The sequence below is a fragment of the Podarcis gaigeae genome (genome assembly GCF_964106915.1).
Source record: "Podarcis gaigeae genome assembly, chromosome: 8".
In the NCBI taxonomy this organism is placed as follows: Eukaryota; Metazoa; Chordata; class Lepidosauria; order Squamata; family Lacertidae; genus Podarcis; species Podarcis gaigeae.
In genome coordinates this window covers 31,146,656-31,165,482 of record NC_139684.1, presented here as the reverse complement: position 1 = coordinate 31,165,482, position 18,827 = coordinate 31,146,656, and the positions used below count along the sequence as shown (strand labels likewise).

The window sequence follows — 18,827 nt, the reverse complement described above, 5'->3', positions numbered from 1 at the left end:
CAAACTTAATCCGTTCTGGAAATCCATTTCAAAACCAAAGCGTTCCAAAACCAAGGCACACTTTCCCATAGAAAGTAATGCCAAATGGATTAATACGTTCCAGACTTTTAAAAACAACCCCTAAAACAGCAATTTAACATGAATTTTACTATCTAACAAGACCACTGATCCATAAAATGAAAGCAATAGTCAATGTTCTGTACTATAAAATAAATAACAGTATTGTAGATGATAAAAATTAAAATTATTTTTTTCTTACCTGCATTGATGATAGTCATAAAAAAACAAGCCACAGTCACAAAAATAAAAAGCCACACAAACAAAAACGCAAAAAATAGCAAAAACAAAAGCACCAAATATCACCTCAGAACACTGTAATCAGAAACGGAAGGCTTAAATTACAATGGTGGGGACTCAAATGGGCTGCGCAACAGTAAAAACGGAAGCTCAGGAGCACGTTCGACTTCCAGGGCAAAGTTCGAAATCCGGAACACCTACTTCTGGGCTTGCAGCATTCAGGTTCCAAGTTATTCGGGAACTAAGCTGTTCGAAAATGGACGTACCACTGTATATCATTTATACCAAGAGGAGACATAAGTTAGGTTCTGTTGCAAACACAATGCTTGAGCATTTCTGAATAGCTACTTGATCTTGTACCATTAGGTAAAACTATGGTTTGAAAACCAAGGTTTACATTACATCATTCTCAAGCAGGCTGTCCTACACGCAAAGGATATGACACTGGGCACCAAACTGAACTTTTACCCGCAAAACAAGCTGTTAAACTAGTTGAGATTTATTTGGGACTCAATCACAAATTTCATTTGAAGTTATGGTTAGGTATTTTATGATCATGCACACCATGATAATTGGAGCTCACTAATTGTCTCAGGAGTTCTAAATGCTTTTCTATACCCACCCCACCAAATAACCCTGGCTATGTGTATTTCAGTTTAAGTATGTCACAGATCAGGCTGGACTCTTGGGTACTGACTCCTGGATTCATATTCCTCCTTTAAGGCAATCTGTGCTTGAATCCTCAGGAAAAGGTAGAGTTAAAAAATCAAATAAATCACTTCATACATTTCAGCAAGTGTGGCTTCATGAGCCATTTTACAGGAGGGAGGAACCCTGCTAGTCAGAATATAATTTATTATTGTGTCCATGCTACTATGATAGCTGATGGGTTGAGCAGAAATGTAGCTGCCATTTTCTTCAATGGTAGCTGCTCCCTGCTTTTTGCTATTTACTTTACCCATTGCTTTTTAATTTGCTCTTTATGTACATACTTGAGTGATAGTAGTGATAGTGTTAAGGCACTAAATATGCTCAAAGCTGCAGTCCTATGAATACTTACCTAGGGGTATCTAGGAGTAGGCCCTACTGAATTCAGTGGGATATGCATCACAGAAAATGACTGTACTGTGTATAGATGACAGCCTGAAACATCCTTTTTTTTTTTTGCACTGTGAGGCATATATTACAAGTGGGACCTGCAACAAAATATTGCAATGCAGAGTGCTGCTGTTCAGGATGCCACCCAGTTATGCTCTTTTCCTGAATACTCCATTCTTTTTCCCCATCCCACATCCAGTGTTCCATTGCCACTAAGCAGGCTTAGTCTTACTGTTTTGAGGATATTATCTCGCATTAGGGGAGTGGCCCTTTAGGTACTTGCATGAAGCAGAGTGAAGCAGTTTGTGTCAGGTTGCTGATCCACTCTCTGCCCCATACCCACTGATGCACTGTTTCCATCACAGCACTGCTAACACTGTGTCCTTGCTGCTGTCACTGTGTCATGGCGGCAGCATGGGGTGCAGTCACTGGCAAAGGTGGAGTTAAGGTGGCAGGGCTGGCAATAGTGAGGGGACAGTGATGAGGGCAGGGTGGAGGCCCAGATTTATGGCAGAGCTGCAGTTATGTGTGTGGGAGGGAATTGGAGCAGCAAAGTGTCCCAGGCTACCCCTACCCACCAGTCTCATCCATGATGACCAATGGTTAGCATCTTCTGGAAGGCCACTGGTTTCCCAACCCTTCACCAGTTTTCCTTCCCCATCCCTTTAAATATATATATATATTTGTACTTTTACCAACCTTGGGGTTTGGATGGTTCTGCTTTAGCTATGTAAGGTTCCATGCTTGGTGAATGAACTCACTATTAGAGGATAATCTTGCTTTAGCCTCTGTCTGCCATTTGTGTTTTCTACCAGGAAGTTGGATCTGCAGAGTTTCAACATAGTTGCTGAATAACATGCCTTCAAGCTGCTTTACCAGTGTTCCCCCCCTCATATCTGTTCAAGTGATACTGAATTAGTTTATTGAGTGTGGTCATTTGGGAAAGGCTATAGATCTTGTGCTTTGCATGCAAAATACCCATGGTTTAATCCTGGTACCCGGGAAGAAGTCCTGTCTGGAGAGCCACCACCAATCTGTCACTGATGTAGATGAACCATTCTTCTGTCTTGGTAGAAAGACAACCTCATATGATTGGGCTGGGGCATATTTTTCTTCTGACTGCTCTTCCATATCCCTTTATGGGAAATATCAAAAGGGAGAATATGAAATTTAAAATAGATTGGTGTTATTGATTTTTGTCTTAAGGGGCTAAGGGTTGATGAAAACAGCATATGTCCATGTGCTTTTCTACTGATGGCCCATTTTTTCTTCCAAGGGAAAAAAATACTAAAAAAAGCAAAAAAAAAGCATATGCTTCCAATTTACATATTTACTAATTAAAAAAAGCTTCCTGGAAACATTAAGCAGACTATCTTGAGTAACCTTTAACATTGTAGCTAATGGATATCGCCTGGAAATTTTCATAGAAGGTCTTCTAAATAATGTAAATGATTATGAATATGTAACTAGTTAATATGCAGCTACGAAAGGATTATCATGTAGAGGTTAATGAACACGCTGCACTTCACGGTTTGCAGGGCTTTTGCTTTTGTGCCTTTAGCTCACTTCATGCTTGGAAAGTCAAGCATTGGGAATGGAAAGCTTCCTGTTTCCCTTTCTGGAAATGGGGCACTTGAGCTGGAACTTTCTTAAAAGGTTTCATAAACATTTTTAGTGTTGTTCAATGCCAACTTCCCAAACCTTTTCCTTATACAGCCCATAATAGTAGTAGTTGTAGTAATGGCAGTATTTATGTAGCATATTATTCTAATAATCCTTATTACAGTCCTGTAAGGTAGGCCAATGTTACTACCCACATAATGCCGAGAAATCAGCCAGTTCATTCATGCTGTGAATATACTTTGAGTTTCATAGAATCATAGAATTGTAGAGTTTGAAGGAACCCCGAGGGTTATCTAGTCGAACCCCCTGCAATGCAGGAATCATACATGACAGATGGCCATCCAACCTCTGTTTAAAACCCTCCTAGGAAGGAGAGTCCACGACCTCTTCTGAGATTCTCTCTGTCAGAAAGTTCTTCCTGATATTTAGTTGGAATCACCACTGTAGCAAGAAAAAGCCACTCTAGCAAGAAAACATTACTGTGTGCTCCCATGTGGCTGAGCTGATTCAGTGTAGTGGGGGGAGGAAGAGGAGGAGCAGGCAGGGTAGGGAGGAAGGGCCACAGCTCACTAGCAGAGCTTCCATCCCGCATGCAGAATGTCCCAGGCTTAGTCCCCAATAGCATCTCCAGGTGAGGCTGCGAGAGACTCCTTCCTGAATCCCTGCAGAACCACTGCCAGTCAGTGGCATCAGTATTTCTCAAACCTGGGTTTGTATGCTACCTACTTTCTGATTTCTTCATGCACTTTGATTCTGTCCCTTACTTCCTGATTCTGAATTTAGTTTGCCATAAGTATTGTTCGCCCTAGTTCCCCCACCCATCCAAATCTGAAACCACAATTTGTGCACTAGCTATGACAAACTATGGTTTGTGGTAACCATTGTTTGCGTAGTTTTGATATTGTGGTTGACTACATGGAAGAAGTTATGGTGAATCATTAAGAGAGAGAGAGGAGGAAATGCATAAACCTAAAATCCATTTACAGGGTGTCTGAAATGGAGTCAGTGGCTTGCAACTGAGGCAAGATTTGAACCAGCAACCTCCTAGATTGTGGTTTATTATCTTGGCAACAATGCTAGACCAACCAATGAGCTACAACAGCTCTTATCTGAGGACATTAAATTCTTATTTTGATTTATTCTGCTGGAAGTAATGAATAGTTGCCTCATTCTTTTCCAAAAAATCTATTAAGGAACTCTGATTTTAGAAGGGGGAAAATTAAATACAGTAGAACACATCTATGTCAGCTACATTTGTTTTCAGATACACAATTTTTATAGTGTATGGCATAGAATAGGATGATTCTTTCTGCCTCTTCATGTACAAAAATGACAAGTTTACAACAAATTGATGGGATTTTATGAAAGTAATATTGCTTTACATTTTTAAGTGGATTGTGCAAACTTCACTCAGGCTGAGTCTACAATCTACCTTGGAGTATCTGAATATAAGCCAAATCTTCATAGTTTTGCCAAGCCCCATCAGTCCCTCTTTACAAAGAAACCATCTGCACCTGTGCTTTCATGGAACATTGAAGATAAACATTATTTTTCTGGCAAACGTTCCCAGTAGTTGCTTTCACATGTTAGCTTGTTTGTGGGTACATGAGAAACAAATATTTGTAAAAATGATTTGTGAAACCCTATATTCAGATTGGAAATAAGTATGAGTTACTTTAATAAGTTCCTTCTACATGCAAAGGTTTCACAATCCTCAGAGTAAAATTGGTATATGTTTTCTTCTGATATACAGTCTGTGGTCCATAAAGCTATTTGCATATATGCAAACCCTTCTGCTCCCTAGCTGGGACACTCTATTTCCTCTACTGAACATACCTTCTTTTTATTGCTTTGGCTACTGGAGCATTTCTTACCTTATGAAGAAGCATTTTGGGAGTGGAGGTACAAGAACTGCGACGGAAAGAAGGAGATTCAGAGTGCTGAAGAGTCCCTATCCATGTTCAGAAGTGTCACCTGCAGTTCCTAACAGACAATAGTTGAGGGAGCTATTTGAATCTGTAACTTCCCTCTGGGTGAAAATACAGTGGGACATCGGTTTTCAAACGTAATACGTTCTGGAATACCATTCGACTTATGAAAACGGAAGCCTCAATTCAATAGGGAAACTCAAAATGGAAGTTTCGTTGGATGTTCAGGTTCCAAAAAACGTTCGAAAACCAGAGCATTTACTTCTGCGTTTTTGTTGTTCAGGAACTGAAATGTTTGAAAACAGAGCCGTTCGAGAACCGAGGTTTGACTGTAGCAGTTTGGGAGATGGGGAAAATTATTTTTATGGAGGTTGCCGTGCGGGGGGGCGGGGGGCGGGGAAGAGTAAAGCCCCTTGCTTACATGTTGTGGTCCCATTCCTGATTGCGTCTTTAGATGCATGCACACATTTTAAGGGGCCAAAGACCTTTAGCACAACTGATTACCTATTGTTTCTCATATGTTGCATATAGTCTTACCAACTTCCTTCAAAGTTGTATTTATGTTGTTTAGATAGCTCATTTCCCAGGAGCACATGATATAATATTTTGTACTTGAGAAAGTGCTGCTGTCACCATTATGTGAGACAGGCATTTATTAGATTGGGGTAGTCAATGTGGTGTCCCCCAGATGTTATGGACTACAACTCCCATCATCCCTGACCATTGGCCTTGCTGGCTGGACCTGATGGGGGTTGTTGTCCAAAACATCTGGAGGTTACTACATTGGCAACCCCTGTATTAGATAATGACTCACTGTCCAACAAGTATCGTAACTCCGTCTCCTGTGTTCACATTGTTTTGTAAACTATTCAGAGGCAATGCAGCTTTACACTGTTAACAATTTAAGTATGGTTTTGTGTGTGCATTTAGCTTGATGAATACCAGAAACACGCTTCTCTCCTTCCACAAATGTGTCCCACTATCTTGAGAACAACTGGAACAGCTCTTATATATACATTATACCTCCAAGATACAATAAAGGGAATGGTAAAACCCTCTCCTCCCATACCTTGTATATATGAATAGATTCCTTTGTCACTATGAGGGAGTTTTGAACTCGGGTATTGTCATTACTATTATTATTTATTATTTATTATTAGTGTTCAAAGCCCAGAATGTGTTTATCATATTTGAATGCTTTAAAATGTTGGTACTGTAAATAGTGGGATCTAAAACTTTCATGTGTTTTGTGGGGTTTTTTTTATTGTTTAAATAGTGACAAGAACCTGGTCTTCTAATGTATTTTGGATTAAATAATATTCCTCTTCCCAGAAGTCTGTAAATTGATGGATGTTATAATATTCACTTTTGTGTATGTGTATATATTATGTTTCTCAAATTGTAATCAAAGTTCACATTGTTTTTTTTATATGATTAATCAGATGTTTATTGCACCAGGGTGAAACTGAAGGTCAGATTACAGTTTAGAGTTGTATTAATGAAGAAAAATGTTTTTATGGGTGATTCTGTTTTAAACAAACAGCAAACATGCACTCCTCTTATAAATTATATTTGCTTTATTCTGCAAAGCATGTAACATTGAAAACAGATGTGTAGATTGTACAAAATACTGGTTTTATCTTGTATCATGTGTCATCTCGTCGTTATGGAGCATGCATTGTATCAAAATATGAGTTGGGGAAGGTGTAATTTATTCTATGGTTATCAGTTTGGATTAGAGCATTGTGATAAAGTGGGCTGCTTAAGAACGAACGTTCGCGCGCCTTTGCGCTGACAAATAAAAATGTATAGTGAGACGCCACCAGATCTGTAAAGCGTCTGCTCTAGTTTCTGAAACATTGAGTTTGCAGCTGTGTGCTTAGCCTTGTTTTTTCATGAGCAGTTATCTGTTTTAATGACAGGTGGTCACTAGCTGCCAAGAAAAAATTCAGCACTGGTAAGTGAAATTTTTTTTCCTTGCATGCCTAAAATACCAATAAAATATTCTACGTGTGTCTTTAGAAAAGTGGAATGCGTATAGTCTTTGGAAAATTGACCAAATTCAAATAATGCTATATTTTGGTACATAATTTTGATCTTGTCCTGGCTTATTGAAATGCACCCTCTGCATTTCTGTGATGCTCTAATGCACTATATAATCATATTTTAAATCTGCATGTCTCTTTAAAAAGACACACACTAATTCCCCCTTTCCCCACCCAGAGTAATCATATAGAAGGGCTTAAGTCTATAAATCTACAAAGCACAACTATATATTTTTGTTTCTGTTCCAAGAAAGCTAAAGTGACAGTAAAATGCAGTGTGGTTGGGCACTGAAATGGTCTTGGGAAGTATCCAAAACGTGTGGATAAGAAGAACTTTGAAAAATCAGGTCTGCAATTTATAAAGGGGTCCATTGGCTTCAAGATAGATAATGGCCTTTTCCCATTTTATCCAATTGCAATGAAAATATATTAGTTTAAAGCCTTAGGTAAACGTGAGACTTCAGAGAGATTATGATCCCTTAAAATATTATCCCTGGCCTGTCTTTGTTGCTCATTTAATGTGATGCTTTTTTAGTTAATAGGAACCATCTTGGGTAAATGAAAGTTTCATATGAGTATCTGACAGGAAAAGGTATATTTAATGGTTACCGATTTTGTATGAGTTATAGAGAGATAACACTTGATCTTAACAGATACCAAATTATGCTACATCCATGCTGCGTTTACCAGGATTTTACGGAGAGAACAACAGGAGCCTTCTTGATTATTGTCTGCAGGGTTATTGCAAAATCACAGCAACTGCCCCTTTTAGTGGAGAGATTAAACTTTGGTTATACACCATCAAGCATATAATATTTTAAATTTATTTTAAGAGGCTTTTTCTTCATGCCCGAAAGACCTCTGAGCAAATAATTTATAGTTCGTGTGTGTAATAAAATGTTTGGGTTTTTAAAAATAGTTTAAATGCACATAAGTTGCAAGCCATGGATAAGAAGAATGGGGGGAAAGGGGAATCAAGGCCATCTTTACACCTCATCATATTAAATTGTGACTATTGGTTTGTAGAAAATGGTCTAAAACTATTATGCTTTGCTAATGTTTAAAATTCAGAAACCACATTAATTTCCAATAAGATGGATATTATAGTGGTGCCCACTATAAAATAAAAAGATCTCTGCTTGACACTCTGAAAGAGTCACATCCATTCAGAATTGACAGGGCTGAGCTAGATGGACCAATAGAGTGGTCTTCCATAAGGCAGCTTTCTCTGCTCATTTCTAAAATTGGGTGCTCATCTGAATGTGCATCCCTATGCTGCGCCAACTGGTTATGCATAGCTGCATGAAATGAGTTACATAGGATGAAAGTCTTGCCATGCAGTGCTATCAGGGAGTGGAATTGCCAGTGTAAAGTGGCAAGGCAGGGGCATCACCATGGTTGCTTGGGCGAAGGAGATTTAGTTCCTGGTCTCCATCTCTCACTCAAAACAGTAGTGGATCATGGCAACAGTGGATGCAAACAGGCAACCAAAATGCACAAGAAAGTGGAAGATAGATGAGTTTTGCAAATATTTTGACATACACAGCCAGAAACATTCTCAGGATAAAATATCACTATAAAATATTTTGAAAAGCACTTTCAAAACAACAATTTAAAAGGTCCCCACATATTCCTCTATATGGTAAGGGGGCCTTTCTCACACATGCAGGCATAGCACTGTTACTGTGGCTTTTGTGCAACTTACCACTCCCATCCCTTTCAGGTATTCAGTTCTAAGTTTTGTAATAATGTACTCATAGTTTTACAGATGGAGTGTCACAGATCTGATTTTCTGGGAATGTCTGGTTCTGTGTTGTGTTGGTTAAAGCCTTATCATGATCTGCCTGTTTCTTCCATCAGACTAGTAACCTAGGTGGTCAGTTTATTTATTTTATTTGTTTAAAATATTTATAAGTAGGGAAGCACGAGTATAGAGTAAGGAATCTATTGACCTGATAGGCACTGTGCCCAGCACCCATCCACAAAGCTATGGCTCAAGGTAAATGGTTTTAGCTGAATGGGCTAAGCATCATCTTTTCACTGCAGTTGTTGTCTCTTACTGCCTTGCAGACTGTGTTGTGATCATGCCAGGCAAAGAGAACAGTTGCACAAATGAAGACCTTTTATCTCTTCCCTGCACAAACCCCTTTAAAATTCATTTGTAATTCTATTGATTTAAACATCAAACCTCCAAAACAGCCAGATATGCCATCCTTAAGAAATGAGTCCCAAATCACAAACGACAAGTCTCTCTGTCTCTCGAGATATATATACTTCTACTCAGAAGTAAGTCCTATTGAATTCAGTAGGGTTTATGCCCAGGTAAATGGGTATGGGATTGCAGCCCAATAGAACTTGGGTCTTACGCTATCATATTTAAGATAGCTGTCTTCTAAGAATCGTTTCCCCTGCATGGACAATGTACATTTGTGGTATTGTTCACATTATTTTCACACACCCATTTTACAATAGGGAATTTAGTAATGCCTTGAAAGTATTCACAACAGGGTCCATTTTTGCATTCTCTGAACCATGGCAATTTCTCTCTCTGCTTTTATATTCAAACCCCAACTGAAAAGTAATTAGCAAACTTATGTACCTTGTTCTTAAAGTCTGTTGGGATTGAAAGTAACATGGTTTGAATTCTGCCAACAGGAAGAAGGTGGAGAGTGACTATGAAGCTCTTCAGGAACGACTTGGCACATTGCCTGACAGACTCTCTTATGATATCATGGTAGGTACTATTTAGTTCAGTGGAATTATAGGCAGCCCTTTTTATTATGGCTCACTGCAGATAGTGTTGCACAAACTGCTAACCAGGAGTTGTCCTGTGGTTTGTACACTGCTTTTTTCCTTCTCCTTTTCACACATTTCCCCTTTCCATAGGCAACCCTGGTACAATGCAACCATGGTTAGGGTTTGCAGACAATGGTTTAAGCTAATGATGTATAATGTTAACACTGGTGCAGACATAACATTGCACTACACTTAGCTCCAAGAAGGATTCAATTGGCCCATGAAGTGCTTGTGACTATCTAAAGGTTGTTAGATTTGGAACATCATATCTGTGCTAGAGCTATTTGCACTTGCTTTGGATTGGCTCTGACTGATCACTTCAACCCTTGCAAAGGTGGAGGACCAATTAGGTAAGGCATTGTTCAGTTGGTGAAGAACTGTGACAGGGAATGCCCTCCCTAGCGAGGTGTGTTGATTTCCAGTCTCCCTCCCTATTAACTTTTAGAAGAAATTTGAAAACATTCCTGTCTACACAGACATTTGATGGTTGAAAGTTCTGTCCCTGTTCACCCTGAAATTATTAATTTGGGAGTACGTGATTGCTTTTAGGAGTCTTTAAACTGTTTTTTAGAAGGTTTTAAAGTATTTTAAAGAAGTTTTAATGGAATTGTTTTAGTATTGACATGTTTGCTGCCCTGGGCTCCTTTTTTTTGGAAGGTGCAGGATCTGTTTAATAAAATAAATAAATACAGTAATGAAGGTATTGTAGTTAGCAATGATTGATTATAGGCAGTGTTTAAATGTATGTTTTCCTATTCCTGTCTTGTTTCTTGAAATCTATAATAAATTATAATCTCCAAATTTTTGACAGACGTACTAAGACAAAATCAAACACGTTTGATAGAGCCTGTTTATTTTATTGAAACCTATAATTAAACCTGCAATACACACTGATTTCCTGTGAGGTGGAGAAGCAAGCAAGCAATCGTATTTCCTGAGTTTTAAGTTGTGGGTATTGATTTGTATAAAAAGCTAGTTTTTTGTTTCATCGAAACCAAAGGGATATTTTCTTGTTCCTTCTGTTCCTAGGATATCTCACTTGGACTTTTACTCTTGTTGGGATCTATATGCTTTTGAATTTGGACTAATTGTCAAAGATTTCAAATTCAGTATTTCAGTGTAATCACAGAGTTCAAGATGTTAGTAATGACACATAACATTCTCTACCTTGAGGATTTTTAACTAAAATGCTAATGGATGGAACATTAGAAGATAATGTCAATTTCATGACTCAGCAATGTGCACACATCACGTGTCCTTAATTTACTTCCTGGTTTTATGGTGCAACTCATCTGGGAACATAAAAGCAAGCTATATTTAAATAATAATAACAACAATAATAACAATAATGAGCTGTTGTACTTGTGTTGCATTAAAGAAGTTTCCATGGAAAGACTTTTGTTCTCGTTTGCTACAAAATTAGCTGAAATTGAGACCTGCTTGCTTGATAATATAAAATAAACTGAAGTTATTATGGCCCTAAGAGTCCCCACCACCACACACCGATTCCTTGGTCAGTTTCATTATTGTCCTGTAAGATTTAAGAGTGATTGGTAGGACCCAGACCAATCCTTGCTGCTAAAGTCCAATCATCCCCTGACTCCTGACTTGCTCTTGTCATGCACCTTTCAAGAGAGCAGTACATTGGATGTTGGTAGATCTGCTTTAAACGGTTTGCTCATATGAATCCATTTAAAAGTTAATTTTATGTCCAGCTTCTGAGAAACCAGTGTCTCTTCTAGGTGCCAGCTTTCTCGTGTAGAAAAGGTTGTTGGCTAAGTAGATGCTCCTATAACTTCAAACATGCCTGGCTATGTTTTACTTCTACTGTTGGAGATATCATGCTTCTGAATGCCAGTTTTTGGGAATCACAATTATGGAGAGTGCTATTGCACTCAGTTCCTGCTTTCGGGCTTCCCATGGGCATCTGGTTGGTCAGAACTAAATGGGCAGTTGGCCTGATCCAGCAGGCTCTTAACTATGCTCTTATGTCTGAACATGATTGGCTCCATAGACCTGACTTTGTAAGTTTGAGCAGACTCTACATTTGTGGTACAGTTGATCTGTGGATCTTGGTGCCAGATGATGTGAGGGTAGCTAATGATAAAACATGGATAGAAAAATAATTAGACAGTCATGAAAGCTAGGGATTAATTAACACTGTCATTGATTAATTAAAATCTTACATTATACCATGACTGCCAATTGGTATCCTGAAGCTTTAAGACTGCCAGCAAGCTCTCGTACTAGCCATTGATGAGATATAGGACTGGATATTTCTTAGTATTGCACAAGGTAGACTTCCTTTCATCTTCTTTACCATTGCTTTGTTCTTCTGACAGGTACCTTTTGGTCCCCTTGCTTTCATGCCAGGAAGACTGGTTCACACTAATGAGATCACAGTTCTTCTTGGAGACAACTGGTTTGCAAAATGTTCAGCAAAGCAGGCCAGCAGTCTAGTGGAGCACAGAAAAAAACGTAAGTATCTTACTAAGATCGAGAAAATCATTAAAATCTCATGTTGAGATGTGGTTCAGAAAAGGTCTAAATGAAAAGTTTAAAAAGGAGTGCTTTATTGTGTTAACATGTAACAAATTAAAATAAAAGAACTTTAGCTTTGCAAATTACTGCATAATCGAACTTCAGGGTGTGCACATCAGAATGAACTTATGATGCAATGCTTCAAATGAAATCATGAAATGGCAGTACTGATTGCATTAACATATAGTACTGTAATACTTCTCAACTGTAAATTACAGTAGGCAGCCTTCAATACAAATATTGGCATAGTCATAGAATCATAGAATTGTAGAATTGGAAGCGACCCCAAGGGTCATCTATTCCAATCCCCTGCATTGCCGGAATCACAGTTAAAGAATCTCTGACAGATGGCCATCCAAGCCATGCTTAAAAATCTCAAGTGAAGGAGAGTCCACCACCTTTTGAGGTAGTCCATTCCATTGTCAAACAACTTTTACCATCAGAAAGTTAATCTTTCTGGTAATTTGAATCCCTTGGTTTGGTTGCTCCCCTCTGGAGCAGCAGAAAGTGAGCTTGCTCCATCTTCTATGTGACAGTGCTTCAGATATTTGAAGATAGCTCTCGTGTCACCTCTCAGTCCTGTCTTCTCCAGGCTAAACATATTCACTGCCATCAACCGTTTCCAGACCCTTTATCACCTTGGTCTCCTTTCTCTGCACAAAATTGACTGGCGTAAAATGAAGGATCATGAAATAGGATTTTTATATGGTCTGTTTTCATTTATTATTTATTATACTGCTTCTGTATCTTATGTATGGTTGTGGGCATTCTAGAGTGTTTTAATTTTTGTAGGACATCTTGGTTCTTCTCTTAAAGAAAAGCTGCATTGAAATGTTTGGGGTTTTTTTTAATTCACCCATAAATAAAATTATTCCAGGCAGATAAAAGTTTGATCTCTTCATCCTGAGTTTGATCCTTTGTCTCTCAAAGAATTGTTCATTGTTAACATTCTCTTCTTTTAAGAAGCAGTCTATAGACTATAAGAATTATGAGGCTTTATAATGGTTTTATAACAGTATTAAGGGCACAACCTATACTGAAAGCACACCGGCAAACAGAAAAACAGAATTTGTGAAAGCCCTGCTGTGCTGGCAGAACTTGAGATATACCACTAGCATGAATGATACACAGGCTGAACAGCTAAAACAGGATGGAATTATAGGTAGAACGTGGGTGGTACAAGGATGGAACATTTTCATTGTATCCTATTTATCTTCAATCTTATCGTCAGATGTCCAGAATGCTGCAGCTTAGATGGTCAAGGTGCCTCTTTGCAAGCACATAACATCCCAGTGCAATCAGATCTGCATAGCTGCTGCTTAACTACCTATCCAGCTTTAAGGTTCTGCTACTTCCATATAAAGCCCTAAACAGCCTTGGGCCAGGTTACCTGAAAGACCTGGACTTTCCCTCCATTGCTTGGTAAGGGCACTAATGGAACTTGCTAATTTTGCCATAGGCTGGTGGTTATTGGCTTGTGGTAACACAGAGGAAGACTTTTTCACTGGTCGCACCAATGTTGTGAAATTCTCTCTGTGCTAAAAGGTACCTCAGTATTGGCATTCGGCCAGCTCTTGAAGACATACCTGTTTAGATCTGATCTGAGCCTCTTTCTTTTATTTCTGTTTCAACTGGTCCTAATTGTTGTGCTGTTCTAATTGGCTTGTTTTATTGTACATTTTAACTGTGGGTGTTTTGATGGAATTCTTTTATTGTGTTTTTAAATTGAATGTTTCTATTTTTGTAATCGCTTTTATATTTGTAAACTGCTTAGAAGCCTCTGTGGCAATTATAACAGTTTATACCAATAATAACAGTTTATACCAGCCCTGGTGCAAATAGTCTGGCAGGATGAATGGGGGAAAAGCCATCCTGCTTCCTGGCCTCAACATTGCATAGGATATGGTGTAACAGAGCACCCAGTGACAGCACATCACCACCAGTATATAAACCCTACAAAGGGAAGTGACTGCACAGATGATAAGGCACACAGCATGGAGCTATGTGTCTCTGACTCCACGTTGTACGCATTTGGAGCTCCAAGAGTCTTTTCTGATTATAGGAAACTATGCAGAAAGCATACTTCACAGCAAACAGCTGGTCTCAGAACACAGAGAGAAACTTAAGCACACTGCAAACACTTTTCATCTTAGAACCCCAACATGCCGTTGCAAAATCTGTGTGGGTGTCAGGATGAAGCACACCACACAGGTAAGAAAGGGAGCATGTCTTCCCCCCTTTGATATGTTTGAAAATAGCATCTTCTGAACTTTCCCCTCTAACATGCCCCCCTCCCCCAGCAACAGTGGGAAGTTAGTGCCCAAGTGCAGGGGAGTCACTTGGTGACACAGGCAGGTAAGCTCTCTGTTGGCACAGGCCAGGTGATCCAGTCCACACATTGCCACTGTTTGTCAAACAGTTGTTAATACCTTGGCCGTGCAGGCTCACAGCCCTGGTGCATGGAGCTGAACCCAGTGTCCACTACAACCCATGGGGAGGAAGGAAACAGACATCAACACTGGCAGAGCCTCAGGTGATCCTATTTACTTTTCTAACTGACTAAGACCAGCAGCAGTGACCAAAATGCTCCCAGCTCCATGAGATCATTAGCCCACTTGCTCTAGACAGCTTTTGCACCCTTACAAACCCTGTGACACAGAGTTGCACAATTGGTTAAAGAGTCCCCAGCATGGGGGAAACACTGTACTTGCTGTACTGCTGTCTATCAAGCCCTTATCCAAGGTACACATCTTGCTGGAGCGGCTAGCCAACAATCCAACGCATGTTGTCATTTCCTTTTAGGAGATCCTCTGACCCAGATGGTCTCCAATAAATGCTTTTATATTGCCACATGTGGTGTTGCTTTGTTGCTAGGGAGTGGTAGGTAGACCCCTGGGATGGAAGTGGAGTGTTTAGACAACACTGGGGAGGGAAGCCTAGTAATAGATTTGGTGACAGTGGCCCCTCTGCTGTCTGATAACTCAGGTTCCCTTGACTGTGAGGGGGCAGACTTCTCAGAGAGCAAGGTCTAGGTTGAGAACTTGGGGGCAGGGAGTTTCCTGGTAGTGCAAGAGCCACCTGAGTGACTTATGCTGATGGCAGGTGATGCTGTGGTGAGAGTTGTAAAAGCAATATACATCAATGCTGTGTGTTTCCTGGAGAGTGAGGCATTTAAAGGTCTGCTGATTTGATACTGTATTAGTTATAGATGCACCTGAATTCTGTCTTGTTTGAATGTCGTGAATTGTAAGCTTATACAATTGTAAGTGAATGAGCAGGGAAGGATCTGTTTGACCTGCCGCAAGGCTTTCTGGAAGCATCTGTTTTGGCCATTGTGTAAATCAGGATTCTAGGCTACGTGGACAGCAGAGCTCTTTGTATGTTCTTAGCTGCCCACCTCCACTTGCCCATCTCTCAGGTAATGGAACTTGCCATTTATTGTAATGTGTGAAAGTTGGCTCACCTTTGGGTAAAACTTGCTTACATTTCACTAAAAAGAAAACTCCAAATGTCATATAAGCCTGGATAATGATGATGACAATTGAAGGAATTAGTCCACTGCAAATGAAAAGAAACATATTATCAGAAAGCTTTTTAAAAGTGTATGCATTACTGCATGCATACAGTGGTACCTTGGGTTAAGTACTTAATTCGTTCCGGAGGTTCGTTCTTAACCTGAAACCGTTCTTAACCTGAAGCACCACTTTAGCTAATGGGGCCTCCCGCTGCTGCCGTGCCGCCAGAGCACTATTTCTGTTCTCATCCTGAAGCAAAGTTCTTAACCCAAGGTACTATTTCTGGGTTAGCAGAGTCTGTAACCTGAAGCGTATGTAACCCGAGGTACCACTGTATATGCCCCCCACGTGTGTATGTATGTATATGGATATGAGAAAGAGAGAAACTGCTTCTAAAGGGACAAATAAATCATCCTTAGTGCATTCAGAAACATGTAAACTCTCCATAATATCCAAAAAGGAATATTTGTTCCTTTGATTCTTGACACAGAGTGGAGCTCTGATATAATGCCTGATCAGAACAGAAGGGTGCTAGCAAATAATCTTTCAAAGCTACAAATCATACTTGCAAATCGTATTTGTTCTCAGTATCTAATTATAATCTATTAGGTAAATACTGCTTTTAATATTCTTCAAATGTATACTGAAGACCCCCAACAAAAGCTTTGTTAAAACCCAGATAAAGTTACTTAGGTGCCAAATCCTCCTACACAATCCCTTAAAAGCAAGAAAATAACAAGTTGCATTAAAGGAAACTTCTTTACTGTGCCTTAACACCCACATATCAAATTAACAGCTCTTGCTGATGACTTAGTACCTCCACGACGTGTTGCCCTCCACCTCCAACATATTAGGGTAAACAATGCTCTCATTACATTTTTTCCAACTCTCACCGAAGACCACAATTGCATCTCCAGCCAAAAGCTGCATTAGCATGTTTTTACGCTATACATTGTGCCTTGACGATGTGTGTGGTGAGTTCTCTTTTGTGCAGTATAATGGCATGACTGAGGACGGTTTATTCTCAAAATACCAGTTGCATAAGAAAATTATAAAATAGAGAGAAGCTATAAGATATTCACACTAAATATTTCTGATGGAGGAAATTCATACATTTCAAGTTTTTCAACCAACGTGCTGTAATGTCTCTTTAATTCACTTTGCAGATAGGTCTTCTATATTCAGAAGGAAAGAACCAAGCAAGCAAAACCAGTCCAGTTTTCTTAAACAATTTCTGTATCAGATTTGACTATTGCAGTTATTAACTAAATGAGATCTGATATGGGTGCTATTTATTTATTTAATTAAGGAATTTACACCCTGTTTTTCAAGTTTTCAAGGGACAGGCAATGTCTCATGCCCATGAAAAACCTTAATCGTGATGGACTGATCAAAAGACTTGAGTTTTAATTCCACAGATTAAAAATTATAGGCCGACTATATTTTGGCTATTGATCAAAGTTGAGTGGTATAACAATTTTAGATTTTTGTCTTCTTCTTTTTTACAGTTTTTCTTTACTCTTCCAAGCACTGTGCTCACCTCATCAGGCCGCTGAACTGAATCTGATTCCAAACTAGACAGTGCTCTGGACTCTTTCACAGGGTCTGTATATTAGTAGAATCAGGTTCAGCATGCAAATGAGTTTAAGAGAACCAGTGACTAGCTACTTTCTTACAACCGTTATCAAACAACATTTCCCTCTTAATTAGATATGTATGTGTGAAGCCAAATGTTTGTAATACAGATCTCGTGCAGTGGGACTGAACATGTTGGGCTGTGCTTTAGGGCCCTGTGAATCAGGCAGCCCGTGTGAAGCAGGAACACAGTTGGATTGACTGGGTTGCCATATTAAAATCCATCAGGGTTGTGGATATTTCAGCCCTGTGAAGTGAACTCTGCTGCTTGATGTATACATGAGTTCAATAGAAGCCTAGAGACTGTGACACATTTCTTTCGTCATTGCTTTCATAATTCATTAGTAACCTTAAACAAAAAGGCATCGGTGTCCTGCCAATGCTGCAGTTTTTCTACTTTGTGAAATTAATTAATTAAACTAATTGATTTTTAAGCATTGTTTCTCATCTGTGAGGCTGAGCTGCTTGTTTTCTTTGCTGGATTTCCAAAACATTGCAGAGCCAACAGAATCCACCTGAAAGCCAGGCCACTGTTTCCCAAGATTATCAAAGGTGACAAAATCAGACAGCAATCTTCAGTGCAGTCTTTTAAAAAAGGTTTTACGTAGTTTGAACATCAGTATCAGAAGAGGAAAGCACTTTGAAGACTCGCTCACTGGCTTGCTTTATTTACTGCTAGGATGTGGAACCTGTGGCCTACTAGTTGCTGAACTAAATTCTCACCATCTCTGGCCATTGGCTGTGCTGGGTGTGGCTTCTGGGAGTTGTAGTCCATCAACATCTGAAGGGCCACAGGTTCCCCAACTTTGATTTCATAGGTACTTTCTTTTTCATAGATAATAGAGTAATGTAAAACTACAGAAAGGTCCTGTAAATACAAGCAGTTACAGATTCTCTTAGCATCACTGTTAGAATTTTGGCATTCTTTATCTCCTCCTCCTCGTCAAATGGCAGCTGCTGGGACTCCCAGCTCAAATGGAGGCCATAGCAGTGTGGGAGCAATTATCTGTTTTTTGAATCTCACTCCACTAGTGGAGCTGCTATTTGTCTCTTGGGAGGTGAGGATGGCATATAAGTACTCTGCCATACAGTACCTGTGTTCCCCCCCTCTGCCCCACCCACCTACATGAGGCAAATAGCAGCTCAAATTGAGCCGTGATTGAGAAAGCCATGTGGGGAAAAGAATTAACCCCATTCCCTGTGCTCTGACCCCATCTGAATTGAAGGCCACTCCATGAATGCCTCTGCCCTTTTAAATAAGCCCCTGGATCTACTGATGGCATATTTTATGCATGATTGTCCAGTTACAAGTTGACTTAAATGCCATTCTGCACATAGAAAGAGGCAAC

The 18,827-nt window shown here is 39.5% G+C and overlaps 1 protein-coding gene across 3 annotated transcripts in view; it reads left to right on the top strand.

Annotated features, from left to right (window-relative positions):
- Positions 1–18,827, top strand: part of URI1 (URI1 prefoldin like chaperone) — a 46,590-nt gene that overhangs the window by 12,873 nt on the left and 14,890 nt on the right. For 2 of the 3 annotated variants that reach the window (XM_083750515.1, XM_083750516.1), the window contains exons 2-4: positions 6,869–6,903; positions 9,647–9,725; positions 12,130–12,265. In XM_083750515.1, the coding sequence (XP_083606641.1) occupies positions 6,869–6,903; positions 9,647–9,725; positions 12,130–12,265 (250 nt within the window). The remainder of the gene's footprint in view (positions 1–6,868; positions 6,904–9,646; positions 9,726–12,129; positions 12,266–18,827) is intronic. The other variant, XM_083750517.1, reaches the window with a different exon arrangement.